Here is a 23,045-nt window from a genome sequence, read left to right as displayed (position 1 = left end):
TTTAATAAAAATAAATAGATTTTTGGAAATCACCAGGCGACCCCCCTTCATTGCCCCGCGACCCCTCGGGGGGTCCCGACCCCCACTTTGGGAACCACTGGTCTATGGCTTATATACAAAATTTTAAGTGGATAAAATTATGTTCTGCATTATTACTGTTGTTATAATAATTTGTGAGATAACACATGATATCAATGTTTAAAGCTAATTTTGCATTAATTTCGATAAAAATACTCTTATGATGCATTATAAATATAGGCTTTTACAAAAACACCATCTCAATTTCTCCACCTGTGCTTCTGGATGTCCCAGTCAGAGATCAACAAACTGGCGTGAAAAAGCAACATGTTTAGCTTGTCTGGCCGAGTTGTGAATGTTAGGGTTGATAAAGCGCCGTCCACTCCATGAAGGAGCATTAGCAGAAAAGCATGCTGGGAGTGTTTGTGAGAGCACAATCTGCACCCGTGCCCAACACTAAACATCCGTGAAGCCAGGTTTCACGCTGCCACAATCACGTCAAACAAAAGAAAAGAGAATAAAGCGCTAGCTGGAAAGGCTGGAGAAACAGAGAAAGAGTTTGAGCTTATGTGCATCTGGGAAATACTACTTTAAATTGAGCTGTTTTGGAAATGCTATGAGGCTGTGCTGCATTAGCATAAGGTCATGAGTGATATTAGATGACAAATCTTAAAATGCATTATTTCGGGTTTGACAGATTGATGACAGAATTTATATCAGATTTTCTTCTTTGTGCAGTCAAACTAGTTTGGATATTTTTACAGGTTTTAACTGGCCAAGGCAAAGACTTTTTAAATAAATAAATATACAAAATAATGCAATGTCTAAAGCATCTGTAATGCCAAAACGTCTGCATTACAATTGAAAAGTTGTCGACCATGTTAGCTGAATTGGTCACATGACTAAAATGTGTCAGGGTTCTGCCACTTTGGTCTTGTAAATTCTTGTTTTGGTGGCAGAGCTCTGACACTACTCAATGTCTGGTCCTGTTTCTGTCTCTGTGTGCGCGCGCGCCGTCGTGGGTGTACGCAGAGTGTGCGCGCTGCCACATGATGTTGCCGCGCGCGCTCTGCGTCCCTCAGACGCGCGCGCTCTTGTACTAGTGTTTGTGTTTGTTCTGTCAGCAGCGCGCTGCTTTATTCTCGGCGCCTCCGTCTAGTTGGTTTCAGTTTTGGTTGGCGCTGAGATGAAGCATGCGCGTTGCTTATGTGTGAGCGCACGGTAAGGTGTTTATCTATCGTGTGCTCGTGTCTTGCGTCTTTTGTCAAAGCACGTGGCTCGGTGTTTACATTGTGGTCACGTGCTTTTGTCGTGTGCTTCAGTGTTGTGTTATGTGAGCGCATGGCTTGTATTGTCTCTCTGTGTCATGCGCTCTCCCGTCTATTGTCTAGTCCCACCCTCCTTGTCAACCCATTATTAGTTAATTGTGTTCACCTGTGTGTCAATTTACTTTTTTGCTTTATAATCCCCCTCATGTTTTCAGTCCTTTGCCAGTTCGTTGTCTACACTCCCCGTGTTCCTGATCCAGTCTTGCCTTGTTCTTGTTGAGCCAAGATTGTGTGTTTTGTTAATGTTTTCCCCCTCGGGGTAGTTTTGTTTTGCTTTTTATTTTTTTATTATTAATAAATACCCATTGTTTCTTTGCACTTGAGTCCTCGCTCCTTTTCCCCACCACAACCGTGACAAAAATGTGTCATCTTTTTCAAAAGCCTTTATTTTCACAGTCCACATTGCCACATAAAAATAGATTTTTTTAAATATATTCACTGTTCGTAAAAGATATGATTTCGTTTCCTAAAAATGCCATTTCAGTGTGGATGGAAGGCCAAAACAGAGAGAAATATATGCATTTTTAAACAAAAACATATTGTTGTGGCCTAATTAATATAGTTAAGCCTTTAAATTGCATGTTAAGTTGAATAGTAGTGTCTTGCAAAATAACTAGTTAAATAATATGTACTATTATGTACTGTACAGACAAAATAAATGAGTTATTAAAAATGAGTTATTAAATCTATCTACAAATCTAAAATATGTTGAAACAGTCCTCTCTCTGCACTTGTAAAATATTTCAAAAATAAAACAAATTGCACAAGAGGACTAACTAGGGCTGGGCGATTTGGGCTAAAATAAAAATCTCGATTAACTGAACATTATGTTAACTTGATTATGATTAATGAGCGATTATTTATTTCAGTGTTTTTTCCTCATAGTTCATATACAAGTTTTTTTTTTAATGAATATGCTAACATTACAAGTGAGAGATTTCTAAATGAAGGGTACATTAATTGATTTTAAAATAACTGAATTGTAATTGAAATGTACTAGCTATGATTATTAATTGAACATCAATGTTGAACTGAAATTAAAACACACATTGCCTAAAATGAAGTCACTTTTCTCTTATAAAAAAGTGAAAAGAAATAACAATAAGATTTTATGTTATATATATATACATAATATACATAATATACATATATACATAAAGTAGAAAATAAGTAGTATCCCTTCAAAATTAAATAATTACTGTATTTTATCCAGTAAATGATATTTTTAACAGTGCAATTCTTGGATCTTTGTAAACAAATACTTTAATGTAAATAATAATTTTAATGGAAAATGGAAAATGTGCCATTTTAAGACATCTATGGAGAACCTTCCAATCCTTGTCAATGTAGTGGAAAGTAAGCCTCAAGAATGGGTCCATCATCCTACCTGACCAGAGATCAGCTGTGGCTACAAAAGTATAAATCAGCCTGATCGAAGTGGGGTAAAAAAAAAAAAAAAACGCTCTAGAAAAATTAGATTGATTATAGGTTCTGAATGTCGATTTTTAATACTTTTCGATTAATCGCCCAGCCCTAGGGCTAACTATTTTGCCATCAACATGTATGACAACTGAAAGTTACAGGCTGCTGTGTCTTTAATGTTGGGTAAAGATTATTAAAAAAACATCACTTTTTCAATTAAAACTATTTTACTACTTTATGCAATATCTTTACATTTAAAAAGGAAACATTAGGGCAATCTTAAGCAAAAAAATAGTCATAGCCTTGACCTATGCTTTTTCTTTCCCTTATATTTATTTATTACAAAGATGAAACATGGAAACTTAGTTGGCTAACGATGGTTTTCGAAAACACCATCCCCCCTCTCAGTGTTTTAATCAATGTTGAAATAAGTTTTTATTTCTGATTTTACTGTGACTATTGGTGCATTTTTTGTCCATTTTAATCTTTCAAATTATTTATCTAAAATCAGTATATTATAATAATTTCAGAATGAAATGTCTCAGAGGTGACCTTACAGCAAGAAGGTCACTGGTTCGGGTCCTGGCTGGGCCAGTTGGCCTTTTTTTAAAGAGTTCTTTTTGCGTGGGTGTCCTCGGGTGCTCCGGTTTGCCCCACAGTTTAAAGACATACGCTATAGGTGAAATAAATGAACTAAATTGGCCGTAGTTTGAGTGTTTGTGTGTTGATGAGCGTATGTTTCCCAGTACTGGGTTGCAGCTGGAAGGGCATTCACAGCATAAAACATATACCAGAATAATTGGTGGTTAATTCTGCTGTGGTGACCTCTGATAATCAGGGACTAAGCCGAAGAAAAATGAATAAATATTGTGACACCAAAGAGTGTAGTAAATACAGTCTTACTGTATTTTTGATCAAATTAATGTATCATTTGCGAACAAAACATAAATATTTTTAAAGCATTTTAAAAAGATGTGGTTATTATGTTAGCACCGCTGTCTCATGTCATACATTTACCAAAAAAAAAAAAAAAAAAAAAAAGTGAACTATTGAGAAATCCACAATCATTTGACATTTTCCATCTAGCGCAACAAAATTCATAAATTTTTAAATACATCCTAAGTAAATACTTTTTGGGGTCACAACAAGTACCAATTTTTTAATTTTTTTTTGTCAAAATGAAAATACTGATGACAATTAATGACATATTACAAAAAAAAAAAGAAAAAAAAATAACTTCTAAGTTTCTTAAAACTATGTGCTTGAGCAAAATATCACTTTTTTAATTTCTGTAAATTACTGATGATATTTCTTTCACATGTAAAATTATTATTATTATTATTATTATTATTATTATTATTAATATTATTATGTTGTTGTTGTTGTTGTTGTTGTTGTTGTTGTTTTGCATACATTTGTCATAGCAAAGCCAGTGACCATCTATGAATAGACCCCCAATATTGGCTTAAAAGATGATAATATTATCTCTACAAAATTATTCATTCATTAATAATTTGTTTTTGAACTGTATAACATTAGTATCACATTTGTTATTATACTCAATCCATAAATATAGCACACCTCTAGCTGTAGGACAACATGCTGTGTGCATCAAACAGACCACAGCCACAGTCTTATCTTCACAGCTAAAGTCTACCAGTTTCCAATGTCACCTTAAGCAAGCCAAAATGTGATTGGCTAAAAGACTGATTGTGATTTAAGTCACTCATTTAGCCTTCAAGGCCGTGACAGTCCAGTTCAGTTCTGCCCCATAACCTCTCCAAGGTGTCCATCCCTCACGTTTACAACAAGCTCTGACCTCTCCTCAACAGCAGATAACAAGATGCCTAAGTTGCGAGAGTATTTTCTTACCAATTGTGATGTATATCTGAGTACAACAGCTTTTTGAATGAGAAAAGTAGGGCGGAAAAAAAAATATATATTAGATGGTTGTACTTTGTTATTGGTCAATCCTGTGTGACTGACAGGTTGTCATGCCCTCGCATCAATTTTTTATTTTTTTTCGGGTGGGATTAATATTTAGACTTCCAGCATGGTCAGTTTGCTCAGTAGCTCACCTTGTATGGTGTTTAACTTGGAATATGGAGAAGACCTGGTTTGATACCAATGAATGACAGTTACAAAAACCAAGTAAAAAAAGTAATGTGAAACTGTTGTAAAAAACATGTGACTATTTTTTTTCTCCCCGCTTGCTTTTAAAAACCCTATCGTTTGGGATTAGGGAAGGGTGTTGGTGAGTCAATCTTAAGGTAATATGAGCGCCAAAAGCCAACGTAAATGGCACATATAAAAAAAACGGCAGGTAGCTCTCTGCAACTTTCACACAGTCACCCACTGAAGCTAAGTAGCTGGATGGGAGACCACATGGGAATGCTAGGTTGCTGCCAGAATTGGTGTTAGTGAGACCAGCAGAGGGCACTCAACCTGCGGTCTGTCCTAACGCCCCAGTATATTGAAAGGGACTCTGTACTGTTTAGTGAGCTCCGTCTTTCAGATGAGGCGTTAAACTGAGGTCCTGTGGTCGTTAAAAAATCCCAGAATGTCCTTCGAAAAAGAGTAGGGGTTTAACTCCGGCATTCTGGCCAAACTGGCCCACTGTCCTCTATCCATCATGGTCCCCTCACCATTCCCATACCATAACTGGCTTCATCACTCTGTCTCCTCTCCCCAATCAGCTGGTGTGTGGTTTGCTGTCTGGCACAATATGGCCACAGTGACGTCATCTAGATGGATATGGCACACTGATGGGGGATGAGGAGATTCCCCCCAAAAATGTGTAAAGCGATTTATGTGTCTAGAAAAGCACTATATAAATGAAAGGAGTTATTAATAAAAAAAATGTTCTAAAATATTTGAAGCTCCAAAAATGTAGACAGGGGACTCTGGTTGATTTGTCATCACAAGAAAAGCTGTTTAGTATGAGAACTAAAAAAATAAATAAAAAAAAACTATACAGTGTAAACAAATTATGGGTTTCAATACAAACCCAAGTAAAAATGGACACACCAAAGTGCTGGGTTATTATTTAATATTTTTTTTAAGCTACTTTAATAAAAGAGTTAGGTTTGTGCAAACTTTAAAACTACCCAGCATTGATCCAGAGTGTAATAAATACTGATACGTTGCTAAATAACACTGCATATTTTGTATCATCATAGCGTTACATTACTGGCAACGCAGTAGCGCAGTAGGTAGTGCTGTCGCCTCACAGCAAGAAGGTCGCTGATTCGAGCCTTGCCTGGGTCAGTTGGCATTTCTGTGTGGAGTTTTCAAGTTTTTCCTGCGTTTGCGTGGGTTTCCTCCGGGTGCTCTGGTTTCCCCCACAGTCCAAAGACATGCATTACAGGTGAATTGGGTAGGCTAAATTGTCTGTAGTGTATGAGTGTAATAGGGTGTGTATGGATGTTTCCCAGAGATGGGTTGCGTCTGGAAGGGATCATGCTGGATAAGTTGGCTGTGGCAACCCCGGATTAATTAAGGTCTAAGCTGAAAATAAAATGAATGAATGTTATAGTACATTACTATTGTTGTTGTTTTATCAAATGTGTTAAGTAAAAAAAAAAAAAGTATTTTGATACCTGTTTTTAAGCAATGTTTAAATTAAACATTTAATTTTCACTTGATACAGTTGTACACATTCTTTTTATATCTTAAAAGTGTAAAAATCTAATAATCTGAGAATAGTACAAAATTTTTATTTAGTTTATGTTTTTATGTGGTCTGAAATTATGGAAAAGTATAAAAAAAAAAAATATATATATATATATATATATATATATATATATATATATATATATATATATATATATATATATATATATATATATATATATATTGATGAAGGTGACTGAAAAAGGATAAAGTGAGAAAGGTATGATGAAAGTTTAATTAATGGCTTTTTGCAGTACTATGTATATTTTGGGTCTATGTTATAAAATGTAAATGTACAAATGAAATCAAACATATAATATATCAATGTAACCAAAGGGATAAAATATGTCTCATATAAAAAGAAGAGATAAGTAAAAGAAGAAATAAGTTTAGGTAATAGACGAATGATGTATGTGGTAATGGAGTGGCAAACTAATAAGCTTGTGCTTTATTGAAATTAATTTTTTGTTAAAGATATTTTGTGTATGATATTTCTTTTTGAAAATAAATAAATAAATCAAATCAAATCAAACAAAATAAATTATGTTGTGTTCTAAATCACTCATTTCCTTTTTCTGTTTTGAATATAAGTACTACTAATTATAACCTGCTTACTAAAATCTATTATTGTAGACTTAATGCTAAAAAAAATGACAAGCAACGACAAACTACAGTATTTGCAAATGCTTAACAAATGATTAATTGTGTGCAGTTATTATAAACTAGTAGCAAAGATGTTGTTTTTGCAACTAAATTTGGGTAAATTATAGACTAATTAATTTTCAAACCTAAATTTACCCAAAAATAATTGTCTTTGTCCATATTTTATCTTATTTTAGGTGGAAATAACCTGATATGTGTTAAACTTTAGGTAGTGTAGGCTGCTTACTTGATTCTGCAATTTACACTAGAGAGAGAAATACGAATAAAATGTTTTTTTTTTTTTTTTAATGCTCTGTAAAGCTGCTCTTCAAAAGATTGAAGCGCTCAACTATTTCAATCACATGACTGTGAAATGTAATTAATGCACGTGAACTTTCATGATAATAGAATATCTTTCATTCTCAAAGCCTTTTTTAAGAACAGATCCCGTGGGTAATACACACATTTCCTGAAGCGCGAACTTCTCAAGGTTGATGCACATGAAAAGGTACTCTGGGAATGTGTTTTATTAATTTTAAATCATATTAGTATTATTAATTATTATATAATTTTTTTTTTTTTTTCAGAATGAGACTTGCTTAATAATTCATTTAAAGAAGTAATTTTTAGACCCTTCATTTCAAATATTCATTTTCATTTGCACATCCAAGTCGTGGCTGCTTGCCAACAGGTTGAGGAGCAACTGCCTGAGACAGAAGCTGGAACGCAGTAAACATGAGCTTGTCCAACAGATGTTTAGACAGCATTGTTTCCAGAGGCAGCAAGAGCAACCGGAGAAGGAAATAGCTACTTTTCTGTTGAATGCACAACTTCGCCATCATAAATGCACCTATTCAGATGCATGCTATAAGTTTGAACTCTGCCCCTATTAAAGTAAGTTTTGAGTCATCAGAATAGCAGAATTACTGATTCATTGGCTGCACAGTGTGGAGGCGTGCAAGTGCTGGAGTGAACGTATCTCATTGTGAGGAAGTCATCTGAAATAGATTGCTTGTCTTAAATTAAACCTATTTGAAAGACTAGAGTTTTTTTCTTTTATGCTTTTCACAAAATGGTTGTATTTTTTATGTGGTTTTACAGCAGTTGTGTTTCTAGGTTTTCCTTCTTTACTGTGTGAACTTCACAAAGTCCATTAAGAAGAAGAAGAAGAAGAAGAAGAAGAAGAAGAAGAAGAAAGGAAGAAGAACGATGACAAGACATTATATTTTGCTAAAGGAAAATTAAGCACAAATTAAGGCCAATTTAGTTTGTGTTTGTAAAAAGCACAGTATGACATTATTTTACCAACCCAATTCGCATTAGAATAATATATCCTGCACAGGGGCAGATTTAACCAATAAGCGAAGTTAGCAGCCGCTTAGGGCCTAGGAAATCTGGGGGTCCCCAATAAATATCTAGAAGTATAAATTACAGTTAACATCAGAATTATTAGCATCCCTAAAGTAATAGCCACCCTGTTTATTTTTTTCCCAAATTTCAGTTTAACGGAGAGAAGATTATGTCAACACATTTTTAAAGGGTCATGAAACACCAAAACACATTTTTTGAGATGTTGACAGTCGTATATGTGTCCCACACTGCTAAAAACACTATTAGGACACCTATATTTTGCTAAAAAGTGTAAATTGGTTGTTTTTGCGTTATTTCAAGCAAATTCGTACTTCCGGTTTGAAACGAATTTTTGAAGCTGCGTCACGGTCATGACATAATAGCCTGTATTCCAGCGTGCAGACTGGGCGTCTGTGCCAGAGTGTGTCTTATTATGTCTTACAGTGTGATGCATTAATGCATGAGTGAGGCTTGGTTCAAACCAATCAGCGCGCTCTATTGTGCAACTTCATTAATATTCATTACTGTCATAGTGTTTAGACGACTGAGACACCACGAGAAGCATGAAGTGTTGCTTTTATAGTTTGCTGCAGTTAAGTTTTGTTTTCATTTTCTCTCTGTGAGAGCTCAGCTGTAGTCACGTGTGGATTAACAGTGTACGCGACGCAGGACAACAATAACTTACTTGTCTAAGGAGGATTATTGTTTACCTGAGAGCTGTTCTCATCTGCAAACGCTGAGATCCGGATTCGCTTTAGTCTCCTCTTAATAAAGACGCAGCTCTAGTTGCTGGTGATTGTCCTGACTCTGCAGATTTGGTAAGTGAGTGACCAGTGCTCTTTGTTTATTCAGTTTGTTCGTATTGAACTAAGCAAACTATAGCACCGAGTGTAAACATGTTAGCACTACAACCAAACTTTAACCTCATGTAGGATTTTCACCGCATTTTGTGACCGGAATAACACACAAGGCTTTCTGACACTACCTGCCGTGCGCATCTAAGTTTCCAGGAAATGCTGAGTTTTTTTCTCTCTCATTCACCGTGCGGTATCAAACATTGCATGAAAAATACACGCTTAGAACAGTTCCTCGAATCAAATATCTCGTTTGTCGCGAGGGACATGAATGAATTCCCTGAATGAAAGAGCTAAACTGCAGTTAAATTCCACCATTTAATAATTTGGCAAATAATTCAACTACAGATGTCCATGTAAACACAGTCACTTTCTCCCCTGTGTGTGTGTTTTGACTCTGAAAGTTAGCGTGCCCAAATAGACACTCCCACACCATCCCTCTTTAGTTCCTCCGACACTCCCCCTAAACAAAGCTGGACACGCCCACTTTTCTGACTTTTTCCAAAGTAGAGGTGTAAAAACACCCTGCTGAAATGAGGGGGTTTCATATATATATATTAGGGCTGTAACGATACACCAAACCCACGATTCGGTTTGTATCACGATTTTTGACCCACGATTCGGTTCGTATCACGATTTTTTATTTTTATTTTTTTTTTCGTGTGGGGTGGGAAAAAAAAGATTTTTAACACTATTTTTCATTAAATAACATTTGAAAAATCTTTATAAACTAAACATCAAAGAACAATATTAACTATGCAAATTATTAACAATGTAAATAGCCATATATAAAATAAATAAATAGCCAAAGCTATCACTTCTGTTTTCTTTGTAACAAAATACTGTTGAAAAACCAAACAGAACTAAACTCTATTGTGTAGATGGTTCAAGCATGTTGAAAATACTTTTTCAATCAAGTTCTCTTACATAGAAAAAGTAAATTAAATAGCTACTAGGGATGCTCATTTCGTTAATTTTGCTAACCGACAAACGCTGCTCATTAATCGGTTATTAACGGTTAACTGGTCAGATTACTATTAATTTTATATTAAACAAATTGATGTGTCTATTTTGTGTCTGACACATTAAATATTGCATTTTAAAATACTGATTTATTTTTATATGTTAGAATATTAATAGCGGAACAGAACAACAGAGCATTTCCACGCACCTGCAGTGTTTAGCACAGAAGAGCAGAATAATCTAAATAAAATTAATAAAATAAATAGGACTGCCCTAAATTATTTTCACTTAAATAATTAATTTATATTACAAAACTACTGACTGATTCTTTTTAATAACTGGCATAGGCTTTTTTTTCCAATCATATGTTTTTTTCTTCCGTCAAATAAAAATCGCAGACTTCCTCAAATTGCCCGCTCCACGGAAAATATGCATTTATTTAATGCCCCACGGTTATTATTATAATCACAAAACCTTTTACATTTTAATAGAAATCATTATTTTAAAGATTATGTCCTGATATAGCCTATGCCTTCCTCTCTCTCCCTCGCGGTTCAAGTGTGCGCGCTGCGTGATGAAAAGACAACAACAACACGCGCGCATATGTTGACTTTTTGTAAACAGTTTTGTTGTTTAAATATGCTATTGCATTAATGTGCATACATGCTTTATAAGCTGTAAAATAAAAAGTAAAGCCTATTTGTTGCGTTTATTACGCAGATCCAGGTCAACATAAGCGCTGGTTAAGCATCAACAGGTCTGTATCAAACAGCAATATTCTTCTTTCATTTTTGCTTCTTTGGCAAATGTGTCTGTAGGCACGGGTTACACGTTATGGTCCCGCAAATTAAGTATGCCTTGCAGTTAAACAAGGGGCGAAAACGAGGTGCACCTCACTGCCTTTATGTTGACAAGGAAAAAAGAAGAGGCGCGGTCCTCTTATGAAACAACTGAATCAGCTGGGTATCGATTGTGCAAAAGTGTTGCTGTCTGTGTTGTTACAATTGTAATATTTAATACTATTGTGATATTCAAGATTTGTATATTCATACAGCTCTGGATAACTTAAAACAGCGATTAGACCTTCAGAGCGGCGTTAATGCGTCCTCAAGTAAAGCGAAACGGCTATTAACTCCAGCAAGATAGAGTGATTGCATGCAGAGTCATATACCTTTATCTATAAATAAAGTATAACTATAGAAACTGTGTTTATCTTAACTGAAAGCTTCGTCATGTTTTCTGACCTCACGCATCGCGCACCTGTCAGTCAGCACTCTCAAAGGTTCAAACAGAAATCGCACAGCATGGTTACAGAAAAGTTTGCGCTGTTACCTGACATCTGGGGAACGCCCATCCCTCTCTGCGCAGCCACATTAACAGTGTGAGCAAATCATCGTATATGCGCTGAAAATCCGGCCGCTTTGACAGCATTGGCAATGTTTCTGGCGTTGTCTGTTGTCAAGCGAGGTTAAGTTGGTTTTGTTTTTGATATTCCTGACACATTCAGACGGTCCCTTACTAAGAGCTCCGTGCGAGCTCTCCCGGCTAAATATTGGAGGGCTTAAACGGAGCAGTGCTTGTAATGTCGAACGAAAAAAAGTGTTAATTAGCTCAACTTTTGCAGGCACGCGTGACGTTATTGGAAAGGTATCACGGGGTGTGTCGCGATTCTCCCTTATCACACCGCAACACAGGATCGTAGATCTGAGTGTCGCGATTTCGATTTTATGTTGTGTATCGTTACAGCCCTTATAATATATATATATATATATGTATCAGTTAAAGCAAGCAATGATGTGAATTATGAAATTAAACTATATTTTGGGCTTATTATAGTTGGCTTATACTGTAATAATGAAACGTGTATGAAATGACAGTGTACCAACAGTTGAAATCAAAATGATTAGCCCTCTTGTGAGTTTTTTATTATTTTTTTTAGTATATATCAAGGGATGTTCAACAGAGTGGGAACAAATGCATGAAATTCTTTATGAATACTTTTTTCTTCTTCTGGAGAAAGTCTTATTTATTTTAGTTTGGCTGTAATAAAAGCACATGTTAATTATTAAACATTAATTTTATTAGTCTTTTATATATATAATCTTATAATATAAACTCATTTTTTTATATTTTTTTTCAATAAAAGTTCATTTGAATCGTTTATTAATCATTTACTTACCCATTCTGCCTGATCTAAAAATAAATAAAAAAACACCAACTACTCTTAAATACTAATTTAATAAATATAATGTATTAATGAAAAAATAAATCAGTAAAGGTTGAGTAAATAATGATTGAACTTTCATTTTTGGGCAAATATTTCATAAAAGCTCCTACAATAATTTTTGTCAAAGAATAATGTAATTCTTATTTCTCTTTTCAGATTCTGGCATGGCATTGTGATGTTTGACATGTTATACTACTTGGCTATTTTGTAAAATCACTGCAACTAAAAAAATGAGTTCAAATATAAATAATGCAATGTCTAATTTTATGAAAAATTAAGCATGAACATACAATAATTAACCACATTATGTATGTGCTTTTAAGTCAAAATACAGCATTTGTAGCTGTATTTTTAAACTGCATACTAGTGTCTGTTAACATAGACTTAATGCCTTAGAAATAATAAACTAAACATTTGGAAATCCTTAATAAATGATTAACAATATGCAGTTATCATACAATAATACAGACGAGTTTTGTAAAAATTAACCTCACGATTTATAGAGAATTTTCTTAAATGCTCCTGGTCCTGGGAGTTTTAATATACAGTATAGCACACACAGGATTGAAGAAAAACTTTTCTGTACTAAAAGACTTGGGTAAATAAAAAATAAATAAAAAAACCAAATAAAATAAAAAAGTGTGAACACTTTTTAGACTCAACACAAAGCAAAATTCATGGGTTTCTGCTAGTTTTAGCAAGTTAAATTAAAGAATTTTTAAGACATTTTAGGACCATTACAAATGAAATTTCAGATGTATACAGGACTAAACATTATTTTTTTTCTGAAGCATGGTTTGGTCAATAAAAAAGATTTATTTTGTTAATATACAGTGCTCAGCATAATTGAGTACACCCCACTTTGAAAATGAATATTTTTTCAATTTCTCATTGAATATAGACAATGTATTTTGGTGCATTTAAACAAAACATATTTATTATACAGATATATTTATTAAATAAATAATAATATTTATAATAAAATAAATAATATTTTAGTCACCAAAAATATGTAGAAATTAAAAGATAGTAGTTAAATTCAAGCAAAATAACAAAAAAATAAAATACAACCTACGCAATTTCAACAAAATTGTTCTTTTTTTTATTCATTCATTCATTTTCTTTTGGCTTAGTCCCTTTATTAATCCGGGGTCGCCAAAGCGGAATGGTATTTTTTTTTTTATGTTGAGCATTATAAATTAGATCTGTGGTTTTCAACAGGAGGGTCCTGGCCCACAAGGGGGCCTCAGCGAGCTCAGTGGGGGAGTCGCGTCATATTTTAAACATTACTTTGCAGTGGCTTTGCATTGTATCCCCTAGCTCAGTGGTCCTCAACCACCGGTTCGTATATCTATTGGTACAAGGCTGCACAATAAATAATTATTTTTAAATGTCCTTTATTTTTTTAAATTATCGTATTCTCTTGCTTACATCTCTTTGGGTCACTTGAGCACCCAAATGTGTGTCTTTGCTAAGGGGAAAAGACCCATTGAACGACTCACGAACTGCCAAGGTTTGGATTCGCAACCCAGTTGTCAACAAATCAGGTGAATCCAGCATGGCTCTGCAAGAAGATTAACTGATGGAGATCGCAGGCCGTTCGTATAACCTGTATTTCTAGAGTTTGCACAAGTTTGTTGTTTCCAATGGAGTTGCGCGGCTTGCGTGCACAAGCACCAATGTCTCCCGCGAGTCACGTTGAAAAGAATTGATTGATCAGCTTTAGCTTGTATGGAATATTCATATTTCGGTAAGATAGGTTTTCTCAGACAAACACAGAACACACAAACACTGCAGTGCTTTGTGCTTTTGTCCATAAATAAAACTTGTATCATGGTGACAGCCATATTTTATCAGCTTTTCATCCTCTGGGAAAACGGTTGATGGTCACCTGTAGCAACCTACAACCTACAAACACCGAAACAACCACCACTGCCCTGGCGGACCAAAAACGGACAAATTTGTAATCCATCCTCCACAAAAAAAAGACAGTCTTACTCGCCTCACAGCAATCCTCACACTAACTAATAGAGCATAACAAATAACACGCAAGTGTTAAATTGTAATAGCCTATATTATATTTTTCCCCTATACACCAGTGTGAATACTGATATTTTTGTTATTGAATTTCAAATAGACCACATTTAAAGGTCAAAGGCTTTTTTTCAGTTACAAATTTTTGAGAAAGTGCCTCTGACGGTGAGGGAAAGAAGGACACCGATATAGTCACAGAAAACTTTTCTACAGAAATCTCATTTGGATGCTATCTTAATCAAATTTGAAATATAAACTCATTTGGCTTTCAAGGCATATTTTATTAGGTTATTACATTAATGTTTTCCTGTGTTTGTATATGAAAAAAACATACTTTGAACACCGTAATTTTCTTTCTCATTACTTCCTAATGTAAAATGTTTTATATATTTTTAGCATGAGTTTTACCATAGTAAAGCTCAAAGTGTCTTCTTTCCATTGATACCAAATTTACGTTGACAGCTCACTGGGGTCAAGAACTGTTACTATTTAATGCTAGGTAGGTGTAAATCCCCAAAAGTGAGTGCTGGGTAACAGGTGATTTACTGTAAGACTTACAACAGAATATTCCAGTAAATTTAAGACCTAAATTTAGTTTTTTTAATTTAAGACGTCAAGACATTTTCACACCCCGCGCACACCCTGAGAATTCGAAAATGAAAAACATGCAGACTGCCTCAACGGCCAGTCATCAAACCATGCAAACTGCACACACCATGCAAAGATAGAAAAGTCACAAGAAGTGAAGAAGAGGAGCAGTACCTGGTGTGGTCTGAGCGGCTCCTGAGCATAACGAGAGCGTAAGGAGAAACAGGACACATACAACAGCGTTAAAGCAGAACACCTTTACTTTTACATTTTTGCATGCATCAGATTTCATTTAGACCTGGGTTTTAATCTTTTGTAGCATATATAAGATGACATGACACTCTCAGGCTGGATCATTCAGTTCTTTCTTTCCCGCATTAGCATTTCCTTCAAGTGCTGTATTACACTGTCCTTTTTTTTTTTTTTTGATGGCAAACTGCCATTCCTGTCAAAGTCAAGGAGACTGTTGTAGAAGAAAGAGAACCATAGAGCTTTAACGGCTGGACATCACAAAGACAAGAGAGATACTGTCTGAAAAAAAAGGAAAGGTGATCTCATTTGTATTCATAGGGATCCGCATGTAAAGTGCATATGTATACCTTTTTATACAGCTGGATAGACATGGAAACGTTCAGCATAATATAGGCACTAGTGTGAGTTACAGTGCTGCTGGTGACTGAGTCAGTCAGTACTGAGGCCAATTCTGGAGCTTATCTAACAAAATAACTTACAATAATGGTTCAACATTTAGTAGTCCAAATTTATGTTATAGAAAATGTTATAGAACATTTTCAAAAATTGCAAAAAACAAGAAAAACAGAAATATATTCAATTTTGTTGAATTTTTGTAGTTTGTACTTTTATTTCCAATATTTAGCATAAAAATAATAATAATACATTTTATTTGTAATGCCCTTTTCTCAAACTTTAGACGCTACAAGACAAAAAAAAAAAAAAGTATTAACATGTCTCCGTAGTAACATGCATAATCATATCCACAAGACAGGGCCTGGGAAAAGCAACTGGGATTAAAAAATCTGTTCAGCTCTCTGTGATCATCAATAATCATCAAATGTGATCAAGAATGAGTTTTACAACATTTATAAATATTTTTATTTTCATTGCAATTATTTGATGTCTAATTTGGTAAATTCATGTTAAACACTACTTTGAGACATTGTTCACAGCTAAAGATAAAATTTGGTGGGAAAAAAAAAAAAAGTTTTTTGTGGTAATATAAGAGCATTTAAAACAGTCCGGTCAATTTCGACCGGGAACACAAAAGGGGCAAGATGTTAACACGACAGGAGGGTTAAAACATGCATGTTTGTAATGAATTACAGCGATTTACCTCAGCTTTACTTTATCACCGCAGCCTCATGTCAGTACAATTATAAAAAAAATGCCTCAATCCCAGTTTATGGACATTAAATCAGGTTTATTTTGTATGTTAACATAACGGATATCCAAACAGCAGTGGATATTAACATGTATCCTGTTACATTTACCATGGAAAACAGTGCAAAGTTAAATGCATGCGCTGTGTGTGTGTCCACTGTGTGTGAATGTCTGTATGTGTGTGTGTGCTTGAACGTTGTAACAACATTGTGTTTGACTCATCGTTGCAGAAAGGCTTGAATTAACTCCACAACAAATACATCAAATAATCATTGGGAAAGTTCTTACTGTAGTATTTCTCACAAACATTACGTGATACATTGTGCTGTTTATCTGATGCAGCCAGAGATTGAGGCACACTATGACAGGCATGAATGGTGGGTAGGGAGAACTTGCATTAAAAGTACAGGCAACAAAAAAAACTACATAGTATTCAAAGCAGAAAATCCAATATTCTGAAAGGTGTAATAAATGATCTGATGGGTGTTTTGAGCTGAATCTTTACAGAAACATTCTGGAGACACGAAAGACTTATCTAAAATCTTAAAAAAGGGGTAAAATAGGTGCCCTTTAAGGTATTTATACTTGGTTAACATAAGTTAATGAAAGCGAATTTTATTTTAAGGTACAATTCTCACTATTACCTAAACATTAACTATGATTTAGCCTAATAAATTCCTAATTTGCTGCTTATTAATTGTTACTAAAATAGTTGCTAGGTTTATGTACTAAGTTTTACTAAATAAATTACCTTAACATTAACTAATGAACCATTAATTAAAATGTTACCAGAATATAATTAGCAATCATCCTTTATCATAAATATGAATGGGTTTTCTCCAATTAAACACCTTTTATTACCCCATTTTCCACAGTGTTAAAACTAGCGTTGTTATAATTAAACACATCTCATATACTGCGTAAAATTGCACACAATCTCCATATCAAGTTAACGTTCAAGTTCACAGCCATTTGGAGAGCATAAGCAGATCATTTAATATGGCTAGAGTGTATGATAAACAGCGTGAGGCTAATGAGTCCTGTAAAAGTCTTCGAGATTCACAGCAGACAAGCGGCTCTATAAATAGAGGATCCTCATGTCAATACGCAGCTCAGCCTGACGGGTATCAGACGCAAGTTATGGCATGTCAGTAGGGCAGTGATTAGATGTCACCGCTGTCAGTCTTCTTACAAGATATTGATGGTCAGATTTCAGCAGAAGCCCATTTGATGCCATCTGAGTGTAGACAGCTGTGCTAGCAGGGCATCGCTCAAAAAAGAGCATTTTGAAAGCCGATTCTCCTTTCAAATGGCACTAGTGCAATATTCTCCACGGAAAATGACAGTTCGATGGAAATTATAAATATTTGGATTTGAAGAAAGGATTCATTCCCATTTGTGCTGTTTTATAAACCACATTTGCATAATTTGTCATTATTTATTGGCCTTTGTGATGTTACCAACCTTAAATACACTTATAATGCAATTATCATTATATATTGCATGTTATATTAAATTATACAATTAATATAGTAGTATGATATCATACTGTATGAAAATATGTACATTGTTTACCCACACAAACAAAGAAATAAATAAGGCATGTGTATTAAAGAAAAATGTTTTCACTAAGAATTCTCAAAGACACTGTATCCATATTTGTATTTATATATTTCATATTTATTTTTTTAAATTAATAAAAAAATAATAATTTAATTACTTAATTAATTATTTTATTTTAATTTTCTTTATTTTCTTTTACTTTATTTTATTTTATAGCACTTATTTTTTTATTTTAAATTTTACTTTATTTTTATAATTTTTTTATTTATTTTTAGTGTATTTTACTTTATTTTATTACTTTATTTCATTTTCCTTTTGCATTTTTTATTTTACTTTATTTTATTTTTATTTCATTTAATTTTTTATTTTATTTTATTGTACTTATTTTTTTGTATTTTATTTTGTTTTACTTTACTTTTTTACTTAACTTTATTTATTTTTTTTATTTATATATTTTATTATTATATTTTTATTGCCTACTAAGTGTTTTTCATTACAAAAAAATAGCAAAACTAATTATTGGCTTAGCTTTTAATCTGAAACATATAATTTTGTTAAACCTTTGTGTTATTCATGAAAATTACGTTTTCAAAAATTTGATCTTTTTTCTAAATAAATTAATTAATAAAATCCATGACTCTACAAAATCCAATCCTTACAGTATTGAAATCTATTCATTCATATAACCCCTGTACTATGATGGGTGCTGTATCTCCAGATTCTTGATGATTCAGAGTTTTCCACACACAAAAAAAAAAAAAAAAAAAAAAAATCAGCAAATCAGCCTTTATTATAACGATTTCCAAAGAATCGTGACACTGCAGACTGGAATATTGTGAAAAGCTATAAATTTTAGGAATCAAGTCATTTATATTGTAATTATATTTCATAACATAGCTGTTTTTACTTTACTGTATTTTTGGTCAAATAAATGCAGCCTTGTAGGTATAAAGGGAATAGCTATGTAGTGTATGTCTGTTATGGCAACAAAAACATCACAAAGGAATCAGAACCATATTACTTTAATCCCCATATTACTTGACACATTTCAAATCTTCTAAATATGTATTACACCTTTGTGTGAGAAGGGAACAGATTAAAATATAAGTTATTATTCACAGAAAATCTGCCAGAACTTTCCTTAGAGAGTTTGTGTGCATTCATATTGATATCTGAATACATGAACATTGAATCTTTTCTCTGACTCTTTAAATATATATATATATTTTTGACTCAACTCAGTTAAAGTTATATGCTCAATAGCCAGCTGAAGGAAATGATGAGCAGTGAGTAAGAATTTATTTTAGTTTCATTGTTATAGCATTCAATTGAAATATACTGTATTTTTAAATCATACTTGCCACTTTTTACGATACTTAATAGTTACTAAATACTTAATACTTAATAAATAGCAGCACTTTTGTCAAAAACGTCTCACAAAAAACATTTGAAACTGCATGAGAGGGAGCAAATGAAAACAGAGTGCCAATTTTTTTCACTGTTCCTTTAAGAAGTCAAAACCAGCTTAGCATTTTACGTATTTATATATTGTATCTGCATTAGTAAATCACATTAGCAGCTAAAGTTGACCTCTGAATTGTGTCCTGCAGATCTTCAGGCCCATTTCTCCTTTAATTTCACAGTTATATTTGTAGTTTCCCCGCTGAGCGGCCATATTTGTGCATTCCGACCATGAGCACAATGCTATGTGCGTCTGTCTGTTTCTGGACTGTGACTTTGAGCTTGTATGTGACCCGCTGTGCTTTCATTTAATTAAAAGGGTAGGGGTGGAGATTCAAAGCGTACCTTTACGGGGATCTGATGGAAAAATCTGTGCATGCCATGTGGGCCCAAGGACACACGATCAGGACCTGCGACCACCTCAAAGATCACAGCTGGAACACACTGATGCTCTTTTTTACTGGACCATTTCCGAAAGTGATTCTGGGCTTTGATGGTGTCTTATAAAAGTTTATTTGAAGTTGCAAATAAATGTTGACCCATTAATTATTATTTAAAAATAAATAAATAAATAATAAAAATAATATATAATATATACTACTACTATTATTATTATTATTAATATTATTATTATTATTATTATTATTATTATTATTATTATTATTGTTGTTGTTGTTGTTGTTGTTTTGAATTACTACAGCTGGTACATTAAAATAATAGTTCCTTTACATTTACTTATCCTCATGCTGTTAAAATTGGTATGATGTTACCTGATTTGTTAGAATTTGTTAACCTCTTACTATTTTTTAACCACATTTTATTAACTTCGTCTCTCATTTTAATTAAACTGTCACTAAGTGTCAAGAATATATTTCCCTTTCCAATTAATTTATATAAAAATATAACTATTTTTATAGTTATCATGATCACCAGTGATCTAGCATTTGCAGATCACTAGAGAACGTTCGAGGTTACTAAAGTAACCCTTCGTTCCCCGAGGAGGGGAACGGAAGCACTATAAGTGGATTTGATTTGTAAAATCCACGCATTGGGAGGTTCGGTTCAGAAGCTACTCGTCTGAAAGAGTATTGAACGGGCCAATTAAGAATGAATTGGCAGCGCAAGCCTGCGCAGGTGAGCGGCATAAGCAATCAACTGAGTATATAAGCTCACCTGGCGCCAGCAGACGCTATCCTTTTTAAGCTGAAGAGACTTTCAACAGCTAAGGGACAGTCATTATGGCGACGGAGTATAGTGCTTCCGTTCCCCTCCTTGGGGAACGAAGGGTTACTTTAGTAACCTCGAACGTTCCCCTTCGGGGGGAACTTCAGCACTATAAGTGGATTTGATTTGTAAAATCCACGCATTGGGAGCCCATTGAAAGCGCCATAATGACTGCACCTTACCAACACCCCCGATGAGGAGATAGTCAAGCAAGCGTGACGCACCCGCATCATGGGGGGCGCGGTCCTCCAACGTGTCCCTGGCCCTAATTTATCCTACTTCAACAGAAGTTTTACGGATTTAGATATATTTTTTGGGAAGTCGTGAGCATCTAGATAATTCTAGGAAATACGACAGTACGTTGGGAAGCGTGCAATCCCGATAGGGAGGACGCTGCGGAGGCCATCCGTTACCCAAGGGGGGATAGATGGCAGAATTTACATATGGACTAGCCCTAAAAAGGGGGAGTACGCATAGCAAAAGAGTGGTTAGCGGGGAGGGAAGACACGGGTCCGCCCAGGGGGGGGACTTAACCGTGGCGGAATAAGCATATGGGATCGCCTAGTGGGGATCACGCATAGCAGGCACCTTTACCCAAAACGCGGGCTGACCAGCGGGCAGACCTACAACGTAGTGGGCCAGCAAGTGACTCCTCCGCTGAGTCAGTGCTGGGGGCCACGGAGGAATCTGCAGGGCTCACCTGACGGGGAACTTTACTGACAGATAAAAAGGCGCACGTATCTCCGTGTTAGGGAAAATGGCGCAGCAAGCGTGTTTCAACACCCTACCGAATTGTTTCCTCAATCACCAAGGGTTACCTAATACCCTTGAGGAAACCGGCTCCACTCGCAGATTGTAAAACCTTGCAATGTGTTGGGTGTCACCCAGCCCGCAGCTCTACAGAAGTCTGTTAGAGGGGCGCCGCGTGCGCGCGCTCGAGAGGATGCGCACGCGCTCTCGGGGGACGCGGCTTATCTCGGCTCTGATAGTGAAAGAAAGGCATCCACAATCTAGTGGGAACTTATTTCGGTACGGCACTTCCCTGCTGCCGACCGTTATAACAGACGAAGAGCTGCTCAGATGATCTAAACTCTGAGTGCGGTCCGGATAATACGCAAAACGCGAACTGGACAATAAAGAAGGGCTGGGTCTGCCTCCTCCGAGGGCAGCGCTTGCAGGCTCACTACCTCGTATTAAAACGGAGTGGTAGGAACCTTGGGCACATATCGCGGGCGGGGTCTCAGGACGTGAGAGAAGCCAGCCCAATTACAGGCACGAGTCACTGACCGAAAAATGCCTCCGGGTCCCCGACCCTCTAATCGATATCAACGCGACCAGCAGAGCTGTCTTCAAGGACAGAAAGATACTGAGTCGAGGATCGAAGGGATCTGACGCGGCTTGTGTAGCGAGGGCGAGATCCTAAGAGGGCATGAGAGGGGGCGGGATGGATTAATTCGCTTAACGCCCCTGAGGAACCGGATGATGAGGTTATGCGTTCCCACGGTGCTGCCAGCCACCGCGTTATGAGAGCGGAGATGGCAGCCACGTAACCTTGAGTGTGGAGGGCGACAGCCTGCTCTCCAGCTTCTCTCGGCGTAAAGAAAGCACAACGCTGATCTGGCAAATTACGGGGGTCTTCTCAGCGAGAGACACACCATTCAGTGAATAGACTCCACGTCAGGGCATAGGCGCGCTCGGGGAGGGGGCTCTAGCCCGAGTGACGGTATTAGCCACCGCAATCGGAGGTTACCTAAGTCTTCCTCGCGTCTAAAATCTCTTCAAAGATCGGCGAGGGTGCCAGGTGGTGCCCTGTCCCTGAGAGAGTAGGTGCTCTCTCGAAGGGACTGCCAGGGGAGGGCTATCGCGAGGGAGAGCTCTGACATCCAGGTCCGGTTGAGCCAGAGGGGCGCAACCAGCAACCTGTTCCTCGTCCTCTTCCTGACCTTGCACAGTAACTGCGCGAGCAGGCTTACTGGGGGAAACGCGTATTTGCGCGTGCCCCGAGGCCAGCTGTAAGCCAGTGCATCCGTGCCGAGAGCACTCGGTCAGGGAAAGAACAACTAGCAATGAGCGATCTCGGGGGAAGCAACAGATCGATCTGGGCTTCCCCGAATCGCGCCCATATCAGCTGAACAGACTCGGGGTGGAGTCTCCATTCTCCAGGACGCAAGGCTGCCGTGAGAGCGCATCGGCTGCACGGTTGAGCTTGCCTTAATATGAATGGTGTGCAGCGATTTCAGCCGCGGATGACTCCAGAGGAGCAGACGGCGGGCGAGCTGAGACATGCGGCGAGAGCGCATA

At 36.0% G+C, this 23,045-nt stretch overlaps 1 protein-coding gene across 2 annotated transcripts in view; it reads right to left on the bottom strand.

Annotated features, from left to right (window-relative positions):
* cadm1b (cell adhesion molecule 1b) overlaps positions 1-23,045 on the bottom strand; it is a gene marked incomplete at its 5' end in the record, with an annotated part of 365,660 nt that overhangs the window by 138,478 nt on the left and 204,137 nt on the right. For both annotated transcript variants that reach the window (NM_001423722.1, NM_001113552.2), the window contains 1 exon segment: positions 15,273-15,293. In NM_001423722.1, coding sequence (NP_001410651.1) covers positions 15,273-15,293 — 21 coding nt within the window.

Source organism: Danio rerio, chromosome 15 (genome assembly GCF_049306965.1).
Source record: "Danio rerio strain Tuebingen ecotype United States chromosome 15, GRCz12tu, whole genome shotgun sequence".
Classification (NCBI taxonomy): Eukaryota; Metazoa; Chordata; class Actinopteri; order Cypriniformes; family Danionidae; genus Danio; species Danio rerio.
This window is presented reverse-complemented; position numbering and strand designations above follow the sequence as displayed.